At 49.4% G+C, this 25,391-nt stretch overlaps 1 protein-coding gene across 1 annotated transcript in view; it reads right to left on the bottom strand.

Moving 5' to 3' along the window:
* Positions 1 to 25,391, bottom strand: part of SCN10A (sodium voltage-gated channel alpha subunit 10) — a 94,084-nt gene that overhangs the window by 4,011 nt on the left and 64,682 nt on the right. The window contains exons 16-26 of the mRNA XM_053221912.1: positions 24,005 to 24,478; positions 22,510 to 22,650; positions 20,748 to 20,871; positions 19,552 to 19,706; positions 16,325 to 16,498; positions 12,236 to 12,358; positions 10,408 to 10,692; positions 9,613 to 9,666; positions 8,610 to 8,747; positions 6,435 to 6,539; positions 1,162 to 1,432 (exon numbers count right to left, since the gene is read on the bottom strand). Of these exons, the coding sequence (XP_053077887.1) occupies positions 1,162 to 1,432; positions 6,435 to 6,539; positions 8,610 to 8,747; positions 9,613 to 9,666; positions 10,408 to 10,692; positions 12,236 to 12,358; positions 16,325 to 16,498; positions 19,552 to 19,706; positions 20,748 to 20,871; positions 22,510 to 22,650; positions 24,005 to 24,478 (2,044 nt within the window). The remainder of the gene's footprint in view (positions 1 to 1,161; positions 1,433 to 6,434; positions 6,540 to 8,609; positions 8,748 to 9,612; positions 9,667 to 10,407; positions 10,693 to 12,235; positions 12,359 to 16,324; positions 16,499 to 19,551; positions 19,707 to 20,747; positions 20,872 to 22,509; positions 22,651 to 24,004; positions 24,479 to 25,391) is intronic.

Below are 25,391 nucleotides of genomic sequence, written 5' to 3'. Positions count from 1 at the left end.
TTGTATCACTTTCTTAATCTGTGAGGCTCAATTTTAAATTCCAAGATGAGGATAAGAACACTCCAGAGAGCTATTGTGAAGATCCAAGGAATGCATCCCAGTCCTCAGATGTCAGCAAGTACCCAGCTATGGTGGCTCCATTCCCCACTTTAGCTTCTGACTTTATTAATTTTCTCTGAACACTCATTGGTCCCCCAAAACTGGGCCTATCATTCAACACCCACACTAGGCCCTAAGAGCATTGATCTCTTGGCATTGATCCTTTGATTTTTCTATCACTCACATTCCCTAAGTGGACAGTTTTATAGAGATTTAATTCTAGATCCTTGACTTAAGAATCTCCTTTGTACAGGCAGTTTCTACACTATACAGTAGCACTGAATACATGTTTCCTGATTTTTAAATTATTAGGGTTGGACAATCATTGTTTAAAATTTTTTTTTTTTACATTTATTTATTTTTGAGAGACAGAGAGAGACAGAGCACAAGTGGGGGAAGGGCCGAGAGAGAGGGAGACACAGAATCCGAAGCAGGCTCCAGGCTCTGAGCCATCAGCACAGAGCCCGATGCAGGGCTCGAACTCACAAACTGTGAGATCATGACCTGAGCCAAAGTCAGACGCTCAACCGACTGAGCCACCAGACGTCCCTGGACAATCACTGTTTTATAAGAAATTTCATTTTGAAATAAAGCTCTCATATAACTTAAAAAAAAAAATCTCCTTTGAACACTCTTAGTATTTCCCACTCTTCTGGCAACCACCTCCTTTTCCAGAAAGTATTTTATGACTCACCTCACATCACACCACCCATTCTTCACTTTGAAGGCCATCAAGATAAGGGAAACTCCATCATCTTATTTTCTCTGGAGGAGTGATTATCCCTAACAGCCCCCAAAGCTCAGCCAAATGGGCTATGCACACAGTAGGTGCCTAAAAACCCTTCATGACTGCATGGAGAAGGCCGATGGAAACTCTCCATTTCACCGAGAGGCCCAGAGGCATTTTAAACCTGCTGCTCTTGGAAAGCAGCAAATACTGGGCTCTCTAACACGTAATAGGTATTGGACAAATGTGGTGGTTGCCCTCTTGGTTTTGAAAACAACAACCCAAACAACCCCAAGCAGAGGCTGGGCTTCCCCGCCAGCTGTGAGCCCACTTACTCCCAATGGAGAGGACCACGACAATGAAGTCAAACACATTCCAGCCATTGGTGAAGTAGTAATGCCGTAAGGCGAACACCTTCATGACACACTCTCCCGTGAAGACAGCCACAAAGAACTGGTTGACTTTATTGAGGATTTTTGTCTTTTCTTCACTCTGGTCATCAGTCTCCACCATCATGGTGATCATATTGAGGCAGATGAGGACCATGATGATGATGTCAAAAGCTTGTCTGGTCACAACGTCAAAGACAAAGCCCTGGTACTTGTTCTGAGAAAACAAGAGATGGTATATCAGGGCCTTACTGGCCAACATACACAACGCATCTAGAGAGGCTGTGCTCTCCACAGATGGCTTTCTAAAGCCTGTCTCTCTTGTCTTGCTCACACTCCACATCCAGAGAGAAGCTAAGTCCTGTCCTTACTCCTTTCAAAATCTTATCCTTAGTTGATTCTACCTCAATGCCTCGATTCAAGTCCTTGTTATCTTTCTCACCCCTCTGAAGTCATCAGGCACTTTTTGTCCTTGCTGGTGCTCCATTTGCAAAGTCTTTCCCATCCCTTCTCTTGGCTGTCTAAATCCAAATAGTCTGGAGTGATCCATTTTTCTTAAGCCCCACTTCCTCCAGGGAGATCTCCCTAATCACATCATACCACATTGCTCATTTCCTCTTTCCTCCCACAGCCTTTGTAGTCAGTCTGAGTTCTAGCATTTCATGTGTGCTTCTCTTCTCTGCTGGATAGTGAACTCTGAGGAAGGGGCCATGTCTCATTTAACATTGTGTTCCCATAGTGCCTGCATAGCATGAGTTCAAGAACTGCAAACTCAGAGCCCCTAGGTGGGACAATCAATCGAGCGTCCAACTCTTGATTTCAGCTCAGGTCATGATCTCAGGGTTTGTGGGGTCAAGCACTACATTGGGTTCCACACTATTAGTGCAGAGCTTGCTTGGGATTCTCTCTCCCTCCCTCTCTCTCTGCCCCTCCCTTGCTCATGCAGCACTCTCTCTCTCGCTCTCTCTCACAAAAACAAACAAACAAAGAACTGCAAACTCAGTGGCTGCTATTCTCCCCCACCCCAGGTCCCCCAGGTCAAAGGGACAGGCTTGGGGTCCTTGTCTTTTCCCATTGTATCTTCCGGAACTTTGCTCCTACTGCAGCTTGCAAAACCCTTCCTCCTCTGAAGCTTGTGTCATTTATGTAGCCCACCTTTACCTCTTCTTCACTGCTGACACTTGCCAACCTCCTGGTCCTTTGGCTTCATTACTGAGGAGTGAGGCTTTTGGCCAGATATGGCCTCTCTTGGCTACTACCTCTTGGTTCCTTAGCTAAATCTCTAATAACCCAGCTGTTCCTAGCTTAAAGAAAAATCTTCCTGAACCTTACAACCTACCACCCTACTCCTCCCCTCCACTCTTATAGTAAATTCTTAAAGGCATGTTGTGCAATCACTGTTTCCTACTCACTCCAACATAGCTTTTGTCCCCATCCTGCCACTGAGATGGTTCTCATTCAGATCACCAATGACCTCCATAATGTAAGTCCATGGACACCTGTTCAGCATTGCTTGCCACACAGGCCATGTTGAAACTATCCTTTCTTGGTTTCCATCATCCCTTACTTTCCTGGTTCTTTTCTTGCCTTTCTGGCTGCTCTATTTTGAGTCTTCTATATGCAACCCATAGATGTTAGAGCACCTCAAGGCTCAGTCTAGGCAGGACTCTTCACCCTATTCTTTCTCTCTTAGCAATCTCTCCAGCCTGCGAATTAGTAAGTACCTGACATGAAATAGATCCTCAATAAATAGATGAATGAATGGATGACAGAACGGACAGCTCTGAATTACCCATACCTCAAATAAAATTAGAAGGCCAATCTATTGTGTATAATAGGCACTTACTGAATGTGTACTATGTTTGGGGCTCTGCATGAGTGGAGGCAGAGAGGACCCTGTCATGAGTCTCACCAGGGAGCTCACAGAAGCTGCAAAGCAGACAGAGAGGAGAAGGGCTGTGACAGAGGCTGGATCTTGTTTTCTGCTTCCTGGTGGGGAGGGGTTGCTACTCTGTGGGGTTGGAGTAAAGGATCAGACCCAAATGGGCCTGGATCTTGGCATAACTGCTGGTCCGTGTCTCTTCTGGAGTGGGAGGGGGATTGCAGAGCCACGAATAATTTCCATTTCATCACTGAAAATGGCAAGAAAAATAAAGGCCTAATTATGACCACACAACTTGTAATTGAACAGAGCAGGTGACAGCATTACTGAGATGTGGGCATTGAGTTCGTCCCAGATATTTGTATGCTGGGGAATGGAGTGGCTTGCTGCTCTTGGCTTAGCCTGTGGGCAGGGATCACTTCTCTGCAACCCTCAGTGCTCTCAGAGGTGATGAAGTGGGTGACTGATGATGTGATATTCTAGAGCCTATTATTTTCCTATAAAGGGGAGTATGTGAAACCTGCTTTTAGTAATTTCTATAGCAGGGGATGTTACAGAATGAGATTTCCCAGTCTTGTGGAAGTCTTAGTCTTTGCTATGGATGAAGCATAAAATTTAGAACTTGAGCTTTGCCAGTAGTGTGGAGGTGTGTGTGTGTGTGTGTGTGTGTCCCAGGTTGACCCTGCTGTGAAATGGCACCCATGCACCTATGGGGCAGAACTACTGTGTCAATGCTCAGCTTTTATCTGACCAGTCAACATATTGGGACTACTAAGGGAAGAAGGTGAGCATTCCAGTGTTAATAGTCTAGTGAAAAGAGAGCTGGATCTGGGAAGGTGAGTCTTAGGTGGGAGTGGGAATTTCTCTTTTGGCTTGGGTCTGGCCTTTGAGGAGGGCAGATGATCAGGCTTGTCCCACTGGGTGGTGAATACCAAGATGTTGCCTGCAATATGGATGCCAGCCAGGAGAGAGGGCAGGGGAAGGCTTTGGGCCCTGGAGAAAAGCCATATGCAGTTGTTGCTTGGGCCCCTGCTCTGCTAGTTTCCCCTTTGGGACCTCTAAGACTTCAAAGTCTTAATTAAATGTTCAGGTCTTGCCTCAGCTATGATAAGGGGAACAAAGGGAAAATTATATTGGCTGTGCTTGGAACAGAGTATTAAGGAGAGAGCCGTGTTCCTCCACTAAAGCTAGGACAGTGTTGATAGTTAATTAGTAATACACCCCCTTCCCATCCAACGGGATGATGAATCTCAGAAATACAGCTGGGCTGTGATGTCTCACTTTCCTTATCCATGTGAGGGCTTCCCTGAGTGCCAACCTTGGAGGGTCTTGGTTATGGCTTAAGCGGGAGAAATGGTGATTTCATTATAAGTCTTCCTGCCCAACCATTGTCTTCCACTCTTATTGTAGTGCCTGGAATTTCAACATTAGGTTCCTGCTTTTGTATTAAGATAGTGTCCTCTCCAGGGCCCTTTTTTGAAATTCGGTTAATCCTATCTCAGGGAAATTGTTCTCCTTGACAGGAGGAAGGTATGGTGGCCTGTGGGGTTGGTTGATAAAAGGGGAGACGCTGAGATGTTATGGAGAGATTGAGCAGTGTATAGGGCAAGGTACCAACATGATTCGCCAAGGGATGTCCCTAGCACAGACCCCTTAGTGTCTAGTTCAATTGTGGACTCAGCATTGGTCTAGGCACCAGTGATGGCCAGCAGGGACTCAGCTGCTTTATTATCTGTAAGTCTCAGGATCCTTCTCCCCTGACTTGATGCTGATTGGCTGGGCTCAGTCATTTACCTACATCTTTTAATTCTGAGCCCCTTCCTGCCCGTTAACCTGGCCGACAGAGGGATACTCCCTGAGCCTTAAGGGCTTTCCCTTAGGTTCATTCCACCCCAGTTATCTTGATTCTTATGGGGATTTGGAAGGAAATCTCTCCCTCTACAGAGGTCTGAACATCCTATCACCCCTCATTGTAACACTTCTTTTTATTTTTTATTTTATTTGAGAGAGAGCATGAGTGGGGGAGAGGGGCAGGAGAGAGAGAGAATCTCAAGCAGGCTCTATGCTCAGTGTCGAGCCTGACATGGGGCTCAATTCCATGACCCTGGGATCATGACCTGAGCCAAACTCAAAAGTCAGATGTTCAACCAACTCAGCCACCCAGACACCCCCATTATAACACTTCTTATTAGAATTGAGCATAGTGATACATTTGTGACCACTGTTTCCAAGTAAAATACATCCAAAAACCATAGCATTTTTTTCCTCCTGTAAATGTTTTCAAGGCTGTGTGCTCATGAAGTTTTTAGTCACTTATGCAAACCCCATGCCTTGATTTAGAAATCCTAATGCCATGGCCAACAGAATGTATGTCTCTCTAATTCTAGGGAAAGGTCCACTCCTTTGTTGCAGGTTCTTAGGTTTTGCCCTGGTGGGGGGAAAGGCTAATGGCATTGTGCCCTATGCAGCACCTGTAGTTTTCTTCACAAATACCACATCTTAACCACAGAAAGGTTATGTAAAGGAACAAGATGCCAATTCCATTCACTGGAGTGGATGGCTCAGAAATTCTTGGAAGAAGTTCAGTTGTACATTTCCAGCATAGCAATACTCCCACTCCCAAACCTGTTCATCCACTCTCAACAGAGGCCAACTAGAGGTTTGACATTTTCCATCTTCTGGTGGAGGACTGAGAAGAACTTAGGTGATAACACGTATGGTTTGGGTGCTGCATTTAATGGAGAAATAAAATGGCATGTCTCTTAGGGTCTTTGTGAATAAAGAATAAAAGTGGAGTATGGCTCTAAGTTTTGGTTAGTCTAAACACAACTTTTTATTCCTATTGTGCCACTTGACCATGACCATCACTGGGGCCAGGATCCCAGGGGGCTGGGTTTTGGCCATTTCCTCTCTGTCTACTATAGAGATGGGGTGGAATGTAGGGTGAGGCTGGAGATTTATGTATGGAGGCTAGATCATGATGTACAGCCACACAAACCCTTCATCTCAGGGCTCTAACCACCTCTACTATCGTTTAGCCTAACCTGTTCCCAAACTTGTGATTTAACCCTAAACTGGTTGAGGAACTCAGTACTTCCTTAAACAGGTCAATTTGGAGTAACTGTGGGAGATATATTCACTCCAGAATACCACAGTTGCTTCTTTCAGTCTTCTCATTCCTTGGGTCTTGGAACTCTCGTTACCTTATCCCCAAACACAACCCAGATTTACTGCTTCACAGAGAGCACTGGTCAACCCCTACGCAGCACAGGCACAGGCACAGGCTGTCACCTGGATTTCCAGACATACTCTTCTGGATGGAAGCTCTGGGGCTTACCAGGGGCCGAGGGATGGGCTTCTGGGGCTTCTTGGAGCCCAGCTTCTTCATGGCATTATAGTACTTCTTCTGCTCCTCCGTCATGAAGATGTCCTGGCCCCCTAAGTATGAGAGGGGATAGCACACACCACTATTATTAAAGCAATGGAAATTTCCAGGGATACCAAAATCAGAGCAGGCTGGAGAAGAAGTACATCTCCTCCTACTCCCCTCTCTGTAGAAAGACACGTCAAGGCCAGAGTCAAGCAGCGCCTTGTCTGGGTGCCACAAACAGTGACAGAGTGGATAGGACTGAGCCCCAGCTCTGACTCCCTGCCTGGGACTCTGGAACAAAGCCTGTTTCTCTTCTTCAAGAACCCAGAGGTGTTGCCTCAACAGAGTAGGGGGCATTTGAGAGTAGAACCCCAGGAGAAGGTAAGTATCATTTTAAATCTGAGCCTTAAATCTAGCCTGCTCATTACAGTCAAATCCACTAGGCTTCTAGAATCACAGTTCCGGCCAGGGGCAAGAGCTTCCTTCAGGGCCTTCTGGAACAAAGACCCTGAAACCCAGCCGCTTAACCCCTTTCTGAAGAGTTGCTGAGGACCATTACTGACTTATCCAAGAATTCCTTGGAGAATTCTTGATTGGTTCTCTTAAGGCCCTGCCACATGTGTTGCCCTCTGCGGTTACAGTTAAGTTCCACTGTTGGAAATGCCTTCTTCCCTTAGTTTTGGGGTTTCTTTAAGGACCCTCTAGACCTCCTTCATTCAACCCCTCACCTTTCACTTCCTGACATAATTTGAAATCTTCCCATCTCAACAGCATGTTCGTGTAAATTAGTCACTGCAAATGTGGGGATGCGGGCTGAGATCTGTGGAGATCTATGGGAGAAACATCTTGGTGGGGCTGGAGGCAGGGGCAGGAGGTTGGGAGCACTTGGTGGGGACACACTGAAAATTTGGAGCAAGGAGTCAGCAAACACAGTTTCTCCCCCAATTTGATCACTGGCTTTTCTCATTCTATCACCTAACATGGCCAGCTCCCTGTCAAGGCCTCAGTTTCCTCATCTGTAAAATGAGAGAAGGGATTGCTTGAATGGTCTCAAAACCCTCTAGGGTGCTGATGACACTGCTCAGCCTTTACAGCTACCTTGCTGAGCCCCTCTGGGACAGAGAAGGGCCCCACTTCTTATCCCCAGAACTCTGGTTGAGGATTTTCTGCAGGTGGGATGCCTGTACCATTAGACATTTATTCTAAATTACAATAATAATACAGTAGCTCAGCCCTAAACTAGGTGCTTCTTGTACAGAGTTTTATTTACCTCTTACCAGAATCCTTGTGTAGGTAATATTAACTCCATTGAATGGATGAAGAACCTGAGGCTCAGAGAAGTTTTTAATATTGCCAGGGTCAGCCATATAGTGATAGTTGAGCAGGGAATGCAAGCCTAGGTTTGTGTCATGTCACAACCAATTCTGGGCTCTCAATGCTGTGCTATGTGATTTATCCATGTGACCCTTTTTTTCTCTGGATCTTGGCTTACATAAGTCTAAAGTTCTGCTCTATCCACCTCAAAGGAATGGAGGGGATTAAATGAAAGGATTAATGGAGGGTAACAAGAAAGCATTTTTACCTTTAATACCCTCATATTGTAATGGAAACATGAAAGATTATCTGGGATTGGATTCCTATTCATCAGAGTCAGCATCCATGGAGGTGAGGGTCTTCCTACTCTTCCCAAGGAGGTTGGGATTCTGCCAACATTGGAGCTCTGGCCCTTCCTGAGGCCTCCTGGATTCAGTGCTCTGGGGGGTCATAGCCCCAGACAGAGGCAGCAAGTGCTGGGGCCATTTCTTTCCCTGTTGATATTTCCCAAGGGTCACCTGGGACATATCCAATGCACCTGGCTTTAGCTGGGAAGACCTTGGCATTCTGGGAGAGAGGGTGGGGACTCAGGCAGGAACAGGGTCGTTGTTGACACAGAGAAATGTAACTCTTCTAGCAGCAGCCCCAGGACATCAGCAGGGGTGAGGGCTGTGCTCAGGGTGCAAAGGTGGGAGTTGGTATTACAGGTCAAAATTGGGCTCCCGGTCAGGCATGAGGGCTGCGAGTAGTGTTGATTTTGGTCATGAGGCCAGGGGACAAGGAGTGGAAGATTCACCACCACTGCAAAAACACCTGAGCCCCACTTATCTTTTTTTTCTGTTGATTGAAGTTGTCAATTATGACCCCAACGAAGAGATTGAGTGTGAAGAAGCCACCGAAAATGATGAAGATGACGAAGTACAAGTACATGTACACATTGTCCTCCCACTTGGGCTGCAAGTTCACCTGTGAACAGACAAAGTGAGGCATGGAGAGCAAGTGGGTGTATGTTTGTGCTCATCCCTGAGACAAGGACACGGATGTGGGTGGTTTATTTGGGAGGTGATCCCAGGAAGCAGGAATGAGGGAGGGGGAGGTTAAGCAGGAGAAAAGTTGATGAAGGGGGTGTTGTTAAGCAGGCAAGCACTGGGGGACAACAGGCACTTTATCCTGTTGGGGTTCTCCAATAAACTGTGTGGAACACACCTCAGAATTGTACCTCTAAGACACAGGGAAGCTGGAACACTTCTCTACAGACTCCCAAAACTTATCTGTGAGGCAGCCCCTTTGGACATTCAAACCCCGCCCTTGGGGGAGGGGTTGCCGAGCGAGCCGTAAGGCACTGAAGAAAGTCAAGTCTCAGATGAGAATCAGAAATGTAGCACGTTGGTGGATTCAAGAGGCAGGCTGAGGGGATCTGGGGCAGGGCATTGGCACTGTCTGCCACAGCAGCAAAGGGTCTTGCCCCAGCAGCACCCATCTCCTCCACCTGGCTGATGTGACAGTACCCTTGTCCTAGCCACCACGCTGTTCCTGCCTCTGCCCAAGAGTGCCCTCGTACACAGTTCTGGAGTGGTTATCTGATACTTTCCTCAATGGTGAGCAGAAAAGCTTCGAAAGCCTGGGTAGTGTGCCTGGTAGGGGAACGGGTGCGGTTGGCTTAAACACTCAGTAGAGGGCCAGCTGGACACTGCTCCAGGGAGGGACAGGGCCAGGCTGTTGGGGGACTGCCTCTTCTGGTACCAAGGCCACCCTCAGTCCATTTCAAATAGACTGATGTGAGTGGGATGCACGGAGGGGCAGGTAGTCGTCATAGCAGGCTGAGACTCACATCTCGGGAATCAACAGCTGCATACATGATGTCCATCCAGCCTTTAAAGGTTGCCTGGAAACAAGGAGCAGAGGCCACTCAGTGTCTGCCTATCATCTACACTGAACTCTGTTTTGATTCACTTATTTGTCTGTTTTTCTCATAAAGCATGGGACCCCTGGAACCAATCTTCCATGTGTGCCAGGGCTAAGCACAGTGCCTGGCACACCACAGCTACCCAGGGATTATTTGTTGAACAAACGCATGAACAAATAGTGGGATGCATGAAGGTGTGGGTAACTGCGTGACAAATATATAACAATTGCATCAACCCCTGACTGAATGGAGGACTGAGTGAACAAGATGTAGGCAAGGTATGAATGCATGAGTGAATGGAAGTGTAAATGTGTTTGCCTGTCATCACCACCAGCACTTTCTATCCTTACAATAGACTGGAATATTACCATCTAGGAGAGGATATGCAGTAGAAGACTGAACAGGGGGCTGTATCATGTCTATTTTGTGTAAGTAGTGAATTCTAAGTCATCACCTGATACAATCCCATTGAAGGTTCATCCCTCCATTCTATTCTACCATCCCACACTTGTCTAATTGCACCACTGTGCACCACTGTGACATTGAATCAATTGGTGAGGCTCTTTGGCCTCATGCTAGTCCATAGGAATGGGGAGTGACTTCAGCTCACACTGAGTGCTACCCCTTGCAAAGTCTCTACATAGCATTTTGCGGAAGACCCCAGACCTTCCACATTATCAAGCAGCCAAAGGAAGAAACATGGTTGATCTCAGGACTCACCACCTGCAGAAGGGCGAGGTAACCCATTGCAACATTATCGAAGTTGACCTTCATGTTGACCCAGAAGAAGCTGCCAGTGTGGTTCTGATCTTTACAGTCAGACATGTTATTCACGATAGATAAAGGCACAAGAGAAAGGTTTTCATTGGTTTTGTTGACGCATCGCCCAAACTTCCCAGCAAAGAAGTTCACACCCATGATGCTGAAGATGAGCCAGAAGATGAGGCAGACGAGGAGAACGTTCATGATGGAGGGGATGGCACCCACCAGGGCATCTACCACCACCTGGGGGGAAATGTAAAAGGATATGGAACCCTTCTTGCTGGATCCTACTTCTGTCTACACTCACTCAGCCTGCTTCAAGACCAGTGGCTTTTGGGAGCAGAAAGAGAAGTGGGTTAATTAGGGCAATAATTCAGACTCAGAAGACTGAGAGACTCTTGGTAGCTGAAGATGGCCTTAGATCTTCTCCCTAAACTTCATTCCAAGCAGGTTTTAGGATCTTTCTCCAGGACTGAGAAGACGGGGTGAACTTACAAGTACACGCATGTTCATATAAGGGTGTGAGTGTGTGTGTTGTACTTGCACATACAGACTTCTAGGACCTTGCTTTATTCTTAAATGCAATTTTAAAGGAGCTTTAACAAATACAGTTTAAGGTGTGCTTCGGTCAAGAATCACTGAAAACCATATTCACGAACTTGCTTATTTGTAAAGCAGCAACCTTGAGGTAACATAAACTTCAGGGACACCTGGGTGGCTCAGTCGGTAAAGCGTCCGACTTCAGCTCAGGCCATGATCTTCTGGTTTACGGGTTTGAGCCCCACGTCGGGCTCTGTGCTGACAGCTCAGAGCTTGGAGCCTTCTTTGGATTCTGTGTCTCCCTCTCTCTCTGCCCCTCCCCCACTCGTGCTCGCTCTCTCTCAAAAATACATAAACATAAAATAGAATAAAATAAAATAAAATAAAATAAAATAAATTTCAAACTACTTCAATCATAAGCTAGTGTTTGTGAAGATACAAATGAATTTTTAAAGTCTACTTTTTTTTGTTACAGAAGATTCCATGCTAAAAAATGTAGAAGAAATGATTTAAAAAAAATAAAGTCTACTTTTGTTTTTGAAGACAGAATGTCTTCTTTGAGTCAGTGTTGGAAGAAAGCAAAACCTCACTTTCAGTACCTGGAGCCTTTTGTAATTATGAGGAAGAGGAGGAGGACAAATAAAGGTCCCTTGTACCCCCCCGTAATTCAAGGGTCTGGCTTATGAGTATTCCATTGTGAGGAAGACAGGGCAAGGTGGAGGTGACAGCAATGGGTGAAGAAAGGAATGGATGAAAGGGAAGAATCCATAGGACCCCATGGCTGCACTGGGTGGGACAGGATGCTTTCTGGCGGGTGGTGGCCATGGTGCTGAACTGATGGTGCCACCACATTTAAATGGAGTGGCAGAGGGAAGGCTCATTTGCCTTGGAAAGATGAAGAGTTTGGAGTGTTCCAAAATTTTGGCAATAAGGACAAGAGGCAGGATGGAGAGATGGAGGCAAACGATGTTGAGGCAGGATCACTTCACTAAGAGCAGGAAGGGGTGAGTCTGAGTGCTGCTCGATGTGATATTTGAGGTGGGAAGGAAAGAGAGCTCACAAAGGGACGTGAAGGAGAACCAGAGCATTAGGACATGGCAGTGCCACCAAAGTCCCGGCAGGAGGTGAGGACCCAGAGTCCACCTGTGGGGGTGGGCCCAGAGTTGGGTCAGGGGCATGGAGGGCATGGTGAGGACAAGGGGGTACTAAACGCTGCAGACCAGAGCACTTTGGAGGTAGATCTTACCCGCATGCCTTCAAATCGAGACAGAGCCCGCAGGGGCCGCAGGGCACGGAGGGTTCGAAGGGCTTTGATGGATGCCACATCAGAATACTGCAGGATCTTCGCTATAAGACTTGTCAGGGAGATCTGAGTGCAGGCAGAGAGCAAAAGTATTACTCTAGGTTCCAGAAGGTCCTGGTAAAAGGAGACAGGAAATCCCTGTCTCTGTCCAAGTCATCATCCTGACTTCCATCTTATTCCAAACTCCAGTGAAAGGTCTAGAGAGAATTCAATCTCTTCCCCTTTATTAAAGATTTCATTCATCACTTCTCTGAACCTCTGAGAAAGAAAAACAGTCTTGCACACCACGACCCTATGGTGTGTAGGTGGTCAAGCTCCCTGTATATTACCTTCCCTTTCCCTTGAGGCACCAGCCAGGCTCCAATAGCCTTGAAACTCAACTTTCAGAGACTTGGAGAGATGATATCCCTTCATGGGCCTAGGCTGAAAGTCTGTTTTGAAGAACACAAAGTGAGCCCCGGCTGTATTTTCTCAGAAAAGTAGAGTGGAAAGAGTCCTGGTCTGGGTGGGGTCTAATTCCCTCTCATCCCCTGATTCTTTTTGTGGCCTTGGGTCAGTGCCTTGCCAGTCCAGGTCATACCTTCACCCTGTATAAAATTAGAGTCCGAGTAAGAGTGTGGCATGGTCCATGAAATCCAGGTTTGACAGAGGGCTGAGATATAATGACTGGGTTGTGACTCCCTATTGGTCTGCCAGCTTTTCACTTTTTTTAAGTGTTGACCAAGGGCTACAAAGGACACAAATTGATGTGGACAAATGGTCACACCTTGTAGAAACTTTGAAGGTGCCAGGGTGGTACCATATGCATAGGCTTGAGCTTGCCAGAGACTGTGACCCAATCTTGGAAGACCCCAACTGCACTATGACTGGTGGGCTGAATTCAGGCTTGGCTTATCCTGGAAGCTAGGTGGGGATGTACACCAGACCTTCAGAAAGGAAGGGGTTTACATATGAATTACATAGAGCCTCAAGCAATGTCTATTCTCTAAATAAGTAGCTTATTCCACCAGCACAGAAAGCTGGAATGGAAAGAACCCCCTTTCTTCTTCCATGCAAGGCTCCAAACACCAGCAGGTGGCACCCAGCCGTCTGGCTGACAAAGGGTAGGGAGTTTCATGCTGGGCCCTATTCAGTTTTTTTTCTCAGCCCCCTGGGAGGGCTGCCTCACATGCAAAATCTGTGGTTGGAGCAATCAAGGTCTGGGGTCACTCCATCCAAGCCCACCACCACTCCCACTGCTCAGGCCACTAGCCTCCCAACTGGTCTCTAGGATTGTGTCCATTCCATCCATTCTCCACTGCAAATTTTATTATAATCATGTGTGTCTCTTACTCCCAACATTTACTGGTACTTTATCACCCTCGGGTTAGTTTCCAGACTCCATAGCTGCAGACTCCTTTTTCAGTCAAGTTTCACCTACATATTCTACCCAAATAAGATTGTTCCTTAAATGTGCCTGTGTCTGTGCCTTTGCTCAGTCACCCTTTAATTAAGATTGCACCCCCCCCCCCCCAGTTCTCTTTGCACCGCAATGCTCCTGTTCATTTTAAGCCCTACATCTAATGTCACTTCCTACATGAAGCCTTCCCAACTACCCCACCCCCATAGGCTCATGTCTCTCTGTCCCAAAGACACTAATTATTTCCAGCAGTGCTCACCTCCTCACCTCTCCCCCCTGCCCCATAATAGGTTTATTTCTCTCTGTGTGTCTTATCTGCTGGAAGATTATAGCCTAAACTCCTGGAGATAGGGAGTTCTTATTTCTTGGCCTCTGTCTCTCCCAGAGCACTTCATAAGACAATACTATATTCAGTAGTCATAAATAAACATTTGATAAATTGAAGAAAAGATAGAAACGTGTTGGGATGGATGAGAGGAAGGAGAGAAAGAAGGAAGATGGATGGAAGATGGAAGGATGTTTGGAATTAAAGGATCGAAGATGGGGGGCGCCTGGGTGGCTCAGTCGGTTAAGCGTCCGACTTCAGCTCAGGTCATGATCTCACAGTCCGTGAGTTAGAGCCCCGCGTCGGTCTCTGTGCTGACAGCTCAGAGCCTGGAGCCTGCTTTGGATTCTGTGTCTCCCTCTCTCTCTGACCCTCCCCCATCCATGCTCTGTCTTTTTCTGTCTCAAAAATAAATAAACATTAAAAAAAATTAAAAAAAAAGGATCAAAGATGGGTAGAATAGATAGTTGAAGGGGAGGATGGAAGACAGAAGAAAGGATAAAATATGGAAGTATAGAATAGTGGGTGGATGAGATAGATGAAAGGGAGAAGAATGGATGGCTAGGTAAATTGATGGATGAATGGGAAGAGAGAGTTGGATAGAATAAATCAACGAAAGAGATTGGAGAATGGCTAGATGGTTGAACAGTCAGATAGAAAAGTGAATCAAAAGGTAGAAAGATAGAAGGATTAAGGACCAGTTGATAGATGAAAGAAAGGTTAGGATGAATGCATGGGCAGAAGAGAAGAAAGAAAGAAGTATGAGAATAGATGGAAAGAGGGAGAGGACTGACAGAGAAGATAAATGGAAGAAATAAAGGTGAATGGGTGTTTGGAAGAATGGAAAAAGGAAGAGCAAATGGCTGGATAGAGGGAAGGAGGGATGTATGGAAGGAAGGATGGATGGTCATAAGAAAGAATTAGGAAGAGGATGGATGGAATGAGTGGGTGACCATTGAAGGTGGTGGGGGCTTAAACTAGTGTAGGTCAGAGCGACTGTGCCCCTAACAGAGGTGGGAAGCCAGAATAAAACACTTTTCCTTCACTTACGAATAATAATTTTATATGCACAAAGCTATCACCCATGACTCGGATTTCAGGCCTCCTAGCTAATCCCTGCAGTGCTGCGTCTTGCTGCTTCCAGTACGTTGGTATCAGGAAAAGATGAGAATTGAGTGCACAGACCTGCTGTGGGGGACCTGCCAGCACAGGAGGCTGGACAGAATGTTCTGTACTGGACCCCATCCAGCTTCAGGAGGCAAGCACCAAATACAGACACAGTTCCTGACACCTCTGATGTGCAGCCCTTGGTGCTGGTGGCTGCTGGAGTGTGGGAGGCAGAGACATACACAGCACGTGCCTCCCCCCGCCTGCGGGGACCCGTAGCTGTGCTGCAGTGAGCAGGCAACTCAGGCAGCCATCCTGCAAAGCCGAGAGGGCAAGGGCCTGGACAGAGATAGAGGACTGTGGTGGTTAGGATGAGGGACAGACCACTCCTGGCTCTTGGGGGCTAAGAAGGCTCTTAGGGGATTTCACTGAAGACGGTCTCTTCACAGCTGTGAGGAGACATAAGTCTATCAGATGGGAGGCACTTGGTAACCCCTCTGATGCAGGGGTTGGTGGCCAAAGGTTAGTATGAATATGAACACATGAGCTTCCTGCTCAGCGCCTCTCCAAAGGGACCCTTTGTCTCTTTTAGTGCCAATGGGGAGAAGCCGGTGGGGCAAGCACGGTGATTCTCGGTCTGGCTGCGCACACATTGGACACGTACAGGAGCTTTGATAAGACACCGATGCCTGGACTCCACCCAGGACCAGAGAGATCGGAATCTCTGGGAGTAGTGGCATTTGTTCATTGTATTTTTAAGAGTTCCCCAGGTGATTCTAAAGTATAGCCAGGGCTGAGGACCACTGAGTCAGCAGGTGGGAAGATTCCCTGTGCTGTGCAGTCCTCGGCTCCCCTAGGTCCAAAAGCCCTGTCAAGGGATGCAAGGGCATAAGACCCTTGAGAGCCACATGTGTCCTCTTGCTTTAGACATAGAAGACAGAGGACAGCAAGTGGTCTTTCTGGATGGAGACCTAGGAACTGACGACTCACCTGAGCACCACCACTGTGCCAGAATCATCTACTGCCTGATCTAACCATTCACCGGTGTGCAGGGTTATTCTCAGATGCCTTGCTAAGTGCTCGAGACTTTTCTTTGGAGTGGCCCGTGAAGCAAGGCCTCAAGCTTTCTTTGCGTTAGCTGCAGCCATCCGTCCTCACAAGTCGGGGCCCCAGTCCCCACACGCGCCAATGAGCCACTCACGTTCACAATGAGGAAGTCCAGCCAGCACCAGGCGTTGGTGAAGTACTTCTTGAAGCCGTAGGCCACCCACTTGAGCAGCATTTCGAACACAAAGATAAATGTGAACACCCTGTCAGTATATTCCAGCAAGGCCTTCACCGTGGGCTTCTGGTCAAGGTAATAGTCTTCAAAGGCCTGGAAGGAAGAATGAAAGGGGGCAGAATGGCAGGCTTCCTGGACCCACAGCACTGGAGCCCACTGACAGCGAAGGACCCAGCCAGCCCTGCCCTCAGCCCCTAGGAGGGCTTTGGGAACCGGCTTGCCCATATCGTTTTGTTTTCTCTGTTTGGCGTGGGTGCGGGGGGTTTGGTGCCATAGGGGAGGAGGCACTGTGACAGATAAACCAGGACCCCCTAGAACCGACGGGGCACACAGCCTGGCTTAGTCTTTGCAGGGATGCTGAGAGCAAAGGAGAAAGGAAACCTTCTCAAATTGGGGCTTGGAAGTGAACCAAAGGGAACCTAACCGCGACTCGGTTTAAAAATAAAAGCATCAAAGGATGTTCACAGGCAGTTCACAAAAATGAAAGTAAGAATCGCCGATGAACCTCTGAAAAAGAATGTTCTATCTCACTGGTAATTAAGGATTTTCAAAGGAAGAGATGTCGTTTTTCTCTTATCAGACTGGTGAAGATAAAAAAAGGACCAGGGTGAGGCCAGTGTTGCCGTGGCTGTGGGGAAGTGGCTCCTCTCATACCTGCCTTGGGGGCTGAAATCCGGTTCAGCCTTTTGGGAGGCCAATTTCGCAAAGGGAATCAAAGAGACCCAGCAATGCTGCCTTCAAGAATTTAGCCGAAGAACACGAGACGTTATTGACCCAAGGGTCCAGTGCACCCGTCCCCCAGCTGCTGTGAGGTCGGCTACTAACGGCTGGTGGATGCCCCCTTTCCTGAGGACCTCCTTGGGCTGAGGGGAACTGCCTGCCCCTGCAGAAATGCCTGGGACATCTGCAGACAGCCGCAGCCAGTGACTGTCCCCTTTGCATCAAGGTGGGATAGCTCCGTGACACCCTTAATGCTTCGTCGCTCCCGTGGGATCAGGCAGAGGCTGGACCTCATGGGAGCCTCGCAGCTCCTCTCCCCGTCCTGCCTCCCTCATGGGCTCCATCCGGAGTGTGCCCTCCACAAACTGCTTGTGCAAGAAGCCCTGCTTCTGGTTCTGCTTCTAACCGGACCTAAGACAGGAAAGAAGCCAGTGTCTTCAAAGGAGTCTACATAGACTATTCAATGCTTATTAGAAGTAAACCCAGGGATTATTTAAATAAACGGTGGCACCGTCCGTAATGGAATGCACTGTAGCCACTAAATCAGATAGTAGGAGTATATTTACTGTGAGAATTTACTGAGAAATTACAGAATGCATAAATGTGGTTTCAGTTTTGTAATATTTATGTATTATATGCATAAGAAAGATGGGAAGGAAGTATACCAAAATGTTTTCAAAGTGAGGTTCTCTTTGAGTGATAGGAAAATGGGTGATATTTTTTCTTTACATTTTGCCATAATTTCCAAGTTTTTTTTTTTTTTTTGCACTTTACTTTGTCAGATGAAAACTTGTGTTATTTTTTTTTTTTTTAAGTACTCAAAGTAAAAGCATAAGGAAGACTAAATTTGGTGCCAGCCTGTTCAGTCCGTTGGGGGAAGGAGATGGGGAGGTGAGGGCCCAGCAGCTGGTGCAGGATCCGCGCTCCCTGCTGGGAGAGAGGGGAGCAGCTGGGGTGAGTGGAGGAGAACAGAAAGAAGGGAAGGAGCAGAGGAGCGCGGACAAGAGAAATGAGGAGAGAAGGCCCATGGGGAAAGACAGGAGCCAATGAGGTAATAAGGAAAGTACCTTGTCAGCAGCAAATGTGACCGTTGTCCTCTTCAGGGAGGACAGGGAAGAGGGAAGGGTAGGGGAAATCACTGCTCAGCCCCCTCTGGCCCTGCAACGTGGCCTGTGCACCAATGCTCTGCAGAGCCGGCGACAGCAGTGGACCCTCACCACCAGTGGCACCTTCCGATGCTGCCACACCCTCCCCCGCGGTGGCAGAGCAGTCCTGTTCTGGGGGACTGGTGCCATTGCCTGCCTAGTCACCTGTCTTCTGGTCATCGTGTCTTCTCACCTGCCTTTGCTCCCCCCCCAAGGCTGAGGACACACACTCAGCGGTTTTGGCACCCTTCCCGGGAAATCTGGCATTTAAGTAGGTGCCCAGATATCCAGTAGATTCTTTTTAGGGAGTAAATGACACACAAAGGGCAAAACAAGCGAAAACGCTTGGAGCCGTGAGTCAAGAGAGAGGGCCTCTCGTCCTACCTTTAACTAATTAGCTGGGCCCCTTTGTGTCTTTGGGCTGTGACTTCCTCATCCATAAGGTGCAGACACCTGGGAACGATGAGTCCCTTCCTGTGTGTACATCTACGTTGGTCCCTCGGGAAGATTAGCTGAGGTTGTGCAGGGAGCGTGAGACCACGGCACTGTCAGAAGCATCCTTCCTCGTCCTACAAAGCTGGGCTTTCAGCAAGGGGCTTCAGAGGCCTAACTCAAAATCCCTGACTTAGGAATTCCTCAGAATCTCTGTGCCTGTCAGGCCTTGTTATTCAAAGTGCGGTGTGCAGCATCAGCATCTCCTGGAACTTGCTGGAAATGCAAATTCTCAGGCCTCACCCCAGCTCCGATTCGGAATCCGCCTTCAGACCAGCTCCCCAGGCAATTACATCCTGACAAGGGCCGATGTGATCATTTGCTGTGAGCTTTGAACAGGTAATAGTATCTGCAAGGGGCTTCAACTTGCAAGATGAAGAAGGATGGCCGTCTTGGTCCCGGGCCTTCAGAGAAGGCCAGTGTTTGGGAGGCTCGGGGGGTAGAAAGCCAGGGGCTTGGGGGTCCAATGAGGGCAAAGGTAGGTTTTGCTACTGACAAGCGGGGTGACCTGGGACAAGTGCCTCAAGACCTTTGAGCGTCAGTTGCCCCGTCTATAAAGTGGGACGCATGCCCTTGCTGCTTGAAATACCAGCCGCCGGGTTCAGCAGGCCGTGACGTGGGCACCGCGAGTACCCGCCCCGCCCTGCTGGGCTGCAGCTGTCCCGCCAGCCAAGCTTGGGGGCTTCCAGGCTAGGAACCGGGGGAGCTCACTACTGCGGCTCCAGGGCCTTGGGATTGTGGGAGACGCCATCTGGAGGGCTCGGGGGCAGGGACCCTGCCTCCCCTTACCAGAGACCCGCTGCTCAGCAGGATCATGAAGATGATGAAGCTCTCGAACCAGCTGTGCTCCACGATGCGATAGCAGGCCTTGCGCACCTGCCAGCCCACGGCCCATGGAAACTTGCTGGTGTCCACTTTGCAGCAGGGACAGTGGCGAATGCAGCCTGTGGGGAGAGGTGACTGATGACGAATGGTGTCCACCCGGGGCGGGAGGAGCATTTTCGCTCTAGCCCCGCTGAGACACCGCTCTGCAGGGGAACCCGTCTGCCACCCCTTAGGAAGGAATTCTTCCCTGGAATAAGAGAGATGCGGCGGCCCTCTCGGGTGGCCTCCCGATCCTGCCCTTTGGGGGTTCTTCCCCACCATTGGCCTCACCCACTCTCACCCCCTCCCCAACTGTTGTCCTTCTTGGAGAGGATACTGGTGACCCCTGTTCTACACCCACCCACATCTGGAAGGCTGATGAGCCACGGGGCCCGGGCCTGGTGCTGAGGGGCTATGCCCTGAGCCTGTGCTCACCCGAGGGGCCAGCACATGGGCCCGGGTCCAGTCCAGCCCAGCGTCGTGTGGAACTGGAAACTCAACCAAGTGTTGTCGTTTCTGAATTTACAGAGTTTTTATTGAAGCCACAATTACTCTCACAGTATGAACTATGCATATATGTTCACTTACTGCACGCGTATCTATTGAGAATACAGTGTGGCCTTCCCTGTTCTCAACACTGAGGGAAAAGGAGAGTAAGATGCATTTTCTGCCTTCCGGACAACACGGGGCGTGTTCAGGGTGCTACAGCTGTAGACATTTTTTCTCCCTTTAAGAGTCACACGAAAGGTAGAGGGACACAGGTGTGGCATGGCCCTTCTCTGGGTCGTTTATGTCCCCAAACAAGAGTGTTTGCCTTTTTCCCTTTCCACCTCGAGAGCGCTGGTTTATAACTCGGTGAGGTGTTTCAAAGGTGAGGAGGAAGGCCTGGCGTCAGTGGCCATATCTGACGTGGCACCGCTGGGCTGCTGTGAGCTGTGGCGTTCGTGTCTGGCCCTGGCCCCTCAAACTTGGGGATGAGGCAGCGAGGGATCCTGTCCGTCTGTCTCCTGCAGACCCCGGGCCGGGGCGTTGGGCACGCAGGTGCCCGGATGAGAGTGTGCTGCACTGGATTCTGGCCCGAATTAATGGCAACGCGAGGAAGCGGGCAGCGGCCACTTTACCTTCCGTGAAGCAGTCATCCGGCTCTTCGAGGTCATCCGCCAGCTCGGGGATCTTCTTCAGGATCTCCTCCGGATCCAGGCAGTCCACTGTGCTGCCCTCTGAGGAGCTCGTGTCGTCCACCCCCTGCAGGGCAGAAGCCTGGGGGCAGTGAACTCTGCTCTCTGAGGGGCCCGGTGAGTCTGCACATGGTCGTTGCAGGTCTGCCCGGCCAGGGGCTCTCAGATGCAGGGAGAGCCCCTCAGGGCTGGAGCCACCACAGCGGCCCTTGTGTGTTTGGTGCCTTGCCAGCTGAGGCCCAGAACAGGGGTGCTGTCTGTGGAGCCCCAGAGGTCAGCTCTGTGAGGCTTTAAACCTCCAGGCCGCTGATGGAGTGCTGGTGAGGGCCCGAGACATGGTGATTACACGCATACAGACTCTCGGCATTCACTGGGCTTGAATATTTAATCACGGAGCGATCCTGCAGGGGCCCTGCTGCCCTCCCGGCAGCTCCAGCCTTATAATGTCTCCAGATGAATTCAATTAGGAGTGGAAGCTGCTCTCATATTAGTAAACCCGATAGCTTGGCTAATGGACCCAAATGGTGGGGCGGGTCCCCATCTGTCACCATCAGGCCCTTCTCTGCCTGGCCAGGGTCATGGACAAAAAAACCAAAACCAAAACCAAAACTAATACCCAGCAGCTGTGTAGTGAAAACACTGGGTAGAGAAAACTAGCCAGGGGGATTCTTAGAATGCTCTGGAGGAAACAGGATGTCCACGCGTGGAAGGCAGCAGCCCTCACCCGGCAAGGAACCAAGTGGCTTATGTTCACCCAGGACCCCCCAACCCCATCTCAGCCCACCCTCTTAGCTTTCCCTGCTGTGGTCAGCCTTGCCCAGGGGCACACAGCCAGTGGCTTGACATTCCTCAAGCTGAAGGGCTTGGCAACTTTGGGCACGAATGATGCCTTCCTTATCTTTGCCCAGCCCGGTGCCTGTCACGACCTCAGCTCTCAGTGGCTGGATGTCAAGTTAAATTCCTAAATTCAATGCAGCAGTATTAAAGATGCTGAATCTTTCTAGATACCTCTTCCCTGTAGCTTGATTCCGTCAAAGATTTGTGATGAAACCACCAAGTTTCTTTTTGCCTCTTATAATACATTCCTAAACCCCACTTTTGCTTCCTGCTCAGTCTACGTAAGGCTGTCAGTACCCTACTCATACAGACAGCCTCTCCAGAGCACCAGAATTGTTTCTGGCTGGAAAACATGATGTGGACAAAAGAAAGTGGGGGTGGGGGGAGTCACAGGGAAGACTTCCTCACCCACGAGCAACTCTGACTTTCTGTCTGCTGGCTCAGAAAGGCACTTTCTCTGTGTCTTGTCTTTTGTTCCCTTTTTTCCTGGCTGTCATTTTCTGGGCACTTATTCCATTTCAGGCAGGAGCTAGACACTTGACAAGCAGCATCTCGTTTAAGCTTCAGACGAATCCTAGCGGGTAGGCATTATGATTCAGTTTCATAGATGAAGACGAGGAGACTCAGGGAAGTTGGGGATCTGGTCCTTGTCACCCCCCCACCCCCCAACTTGTGGAACCTCACTCTGAAAATAGTGCTGACCAGCCCGGAGGCTAGGACAAACCGTAACAATTCTCAGGATGAGACGTGAGCTTCCGTGGTTGAGTGCAGTCTGGAATACCACCTCCCCCGCCGCCCCATCCCCTGTCCTCCCGCCGGTCGGTGTCTGGCAGGCTGTTCAGCGTCTCCCGGAAGCTCACATACCTACCTCTGCGGGGCCCCGGGCGGCAGACTCATCTTTCCACTTCTCACCCAGGTGTGGAGCGAGGTCCTCAGAGGACATTCCAGAGCCTGGGCTCCTGGGTGCCATGTGGTCCTCATATCTCCCAACTTGCTGTGGCTGCTCCTGCTGGCGAGAGACAGCCCCATCTGGGTACCTGTACCCGCCCTCAGCTGAACACTTCTCAACTTGAAGAGATCTTGGGCCTCGTCATAGCCTGCCAGCGCTAAGGACCTGATATGCACAACATGCATACATACATACACACTTGCGTGAAGCGGGTGTGGAGTCTCTGTATCCAGATCTGTTTAACTCTTGGCTCCATTACTTACAAGCTATGTGACCTTAGGCAAGTAAATTTAACCTGTCTGATCTTCATTTTTCCCACCTGCAAAACTGAGAAGGCAAGATCGACTTTATTCCGTGATCCTGATGACTAAATACGCGAATGCTTGTAAAACACTTTGCATGAAGTGCTTGGCTCGATAGATGTTAGCCATAACCATTCTTTCTGGTCCAGAGGTCAGAGTGGTAGTGAACGTGGCCATCTGAAGTCTCCCAAGGACCCAAAGTAACCGAAAATGCCTCTGAGTGGAGACAACCGTCAGAGATCATGGCCTTTATTCTGGGGATGGTGACACCCTGCCCTCGGCTGTCACCCACACAAAGGCATGTAAAATATGGCAGCTGATAATAGCAGCTGCTGGAACACAAGAGAAGTGACAGCTGCAGGGGAAGAAGGCAATGGAAGAGCTATGGACTCAAAGCACAGCTGTCTGAGGCCACTCAGTGGCCTGGCCGGCAGCCCTGCATGTCCCCAGACCCCATATGGATCCCTGGCTTCCCACATTGTCAGAAGTGCATGCCCTGACTCACTAAGAGGCTAACAGAGTTGATATGTCAGCTAAAGGTAGTAGGGAATTGCGCAAAGTATTTAAAAATACATATATTGCCGAAAGGCTTAAATGTGCTTTAAATTCTTTGGTGCCAAAAGGAACAAGTGTCATTTCCCCGTGACATCTTTTGTTGGGAAAAGCTGGATACGTGAGTCACACAATGATCCCTAGGCTTCTACCGAAGATCAGGGGAGTATTGCTCTTGATCAACATCTGTTCTTAGAGGAGTCTCATTAGTGCCTTAGGCACAGAGCCTGGGTTGGGCAAAGCGAATGGGGCAATCGTGTGAAAGACAATCCCAAGCACCACGAAGTGGCCTGGGACTAAAGTGCTGCCCGATGCTTGCCTGGGGAACTCCGATCCTTTTTCCCAGGCCCTGCTCAAATACCACCTTCCCCAGAAAGCTTGGCATGGCTTTTGCTTCCTGACGTCAAGTGCTTCTATGCTTGGCTTGCCCGGCGCTTATCAAGGCTGTGCCATTCGCGATGTTGGAAACCCTCCATATTATAATTTCCCTCCTGCCCCTGTCCCTCCATCCCTGAGGCCCCTCTTTACTTCCTGTGGCTTTCCTATGGGAGAGCTCTCACCTGCTCTTGAGGGGTCACTTCCTGCTGGGAGCCCTGAGCACCATCCTCCTCACCATCCTCTTCACCATCCTCCTCACCATCTTCCTCCAAGTCATCAAGGTCAGATTCACCCTCAGCAATGGGCACAGAGACCCATATGCTGGGATTGGTGATGAAGTCGCTGTGGTTGACCCTGGGGCCTCGGGGCTCTGGGAGCCCTTCGGGGCTCCCCGTGGCTACATCGGGAGCAATGTGGTTCTCAGCTTTGGCACTAGACAGTGGGAGTTTCACTGCCAGCTGGGGCTCTGCCTTGGGCCAGGGTAGCAGGCGGGGCCTGCTGAAGAAGCTGCAGAGGGCTTTCCGGGTACGATGGCCAAATGCCTGGATCCGTGCCAGGGCCATCTGCAGGTTGTTCACTTCCCCGTCTTCATCTGGAGCTGTGAGGTTGTCAGCGCTGAAGGAGTTCAACAGCAGGGCAATGAACAGATTGAGCACCTGGAGGGAAGGAGTGGAAGCAGAGATGGTTCAACCAAAGAACTGAGCACCTACATGGCCCACCAGCTCGGCAGCCGGACGGCAGGATGGCCACAACTGGGCCTCTCCCTACCTCATGCTTCCCCTCTTAGGGGAATGGACATTTTGAGAGCCACCAATGGGAGCCTTTGGGGTGTCCCAAGTGACTTGCCTCATGTGGACAAGGCTTAGAAGCACATTCTCCACCACCGAGGAGGATCACCCCTACTGACCCAAGGGACATTCAGGGACAACGGAGAGGAGCATGTATGGGTCTGCCCTGGGACCACTGGGTTTTGGGATCCTCACTCGGGGATCCTGGGTCATCTCCTCACTGCTTCCAACTTCATGTTCTTCACCTGTAAGTGTGAGTGTAAGCAGGGAGTGGATGTGAAGAGGAAATGATCTGAGGGCTGTAAAAGTGCTCAGGGAGGCAAACTTCCTGCCTGAAGGTTAGGGGCCCCTGTGGCTCTGCAGGGATGGTGAGTTCAGCCTGGAAGAAAGGATCTTCAGCCAGCCTCCAACTTGGGAATGGAGGGGAAAGGCATCTCTGCCTCCACAACCCGAGTGGGAAAGACTTTGAAGAGCCTGGATTTGTTGTTTTGTCTCTCTTGGTTTAGCTTTCTTGTGTCTGTAAAACTCTTACGGGAAAAGCATCCAAATTGGTTGACTTCCAGGGCTGTAAGAAAGGCTTCTGGGAGTCCACATGCTCCCCTACAGCCAGCACTGGGCAGCAAGAGTGCCCAGGACCACAGTGGGTGCGGGAAGGCTGAGAGCGAGGAGCCAGGCTGGGACAGAGAAGGGGTGCTGGGGCCAATTGGCAGGAAAGCCGCCAGGGGGCCTCCCCCAAATGTGGGAGTGGATTTTGTTATTGACACTGTGGCATTGGATGTTG

Source organism: Acinonyx jubatus, chromosome C2, assembly GCF_027475565.1.
Source record: "Acinonyx jubatus isolate Ajub_Pintada_27869175 chromosome C2, VMU_Ajub_asm_v1.0, whole genome shotgun sequence".
NCBI classification, from domain to species: domain Eukaryota; kingdom Metazoa; phylum Chordata; class Mammalia; order Carnivora; family Felidae; genus Acinonyx; species Acinonyx jubatus.
The sequence above is the reverse complement of the archived record's forward strand: the minus strand, read 5'-3'. Positions and strand labels throughout refer to the sequence as shown.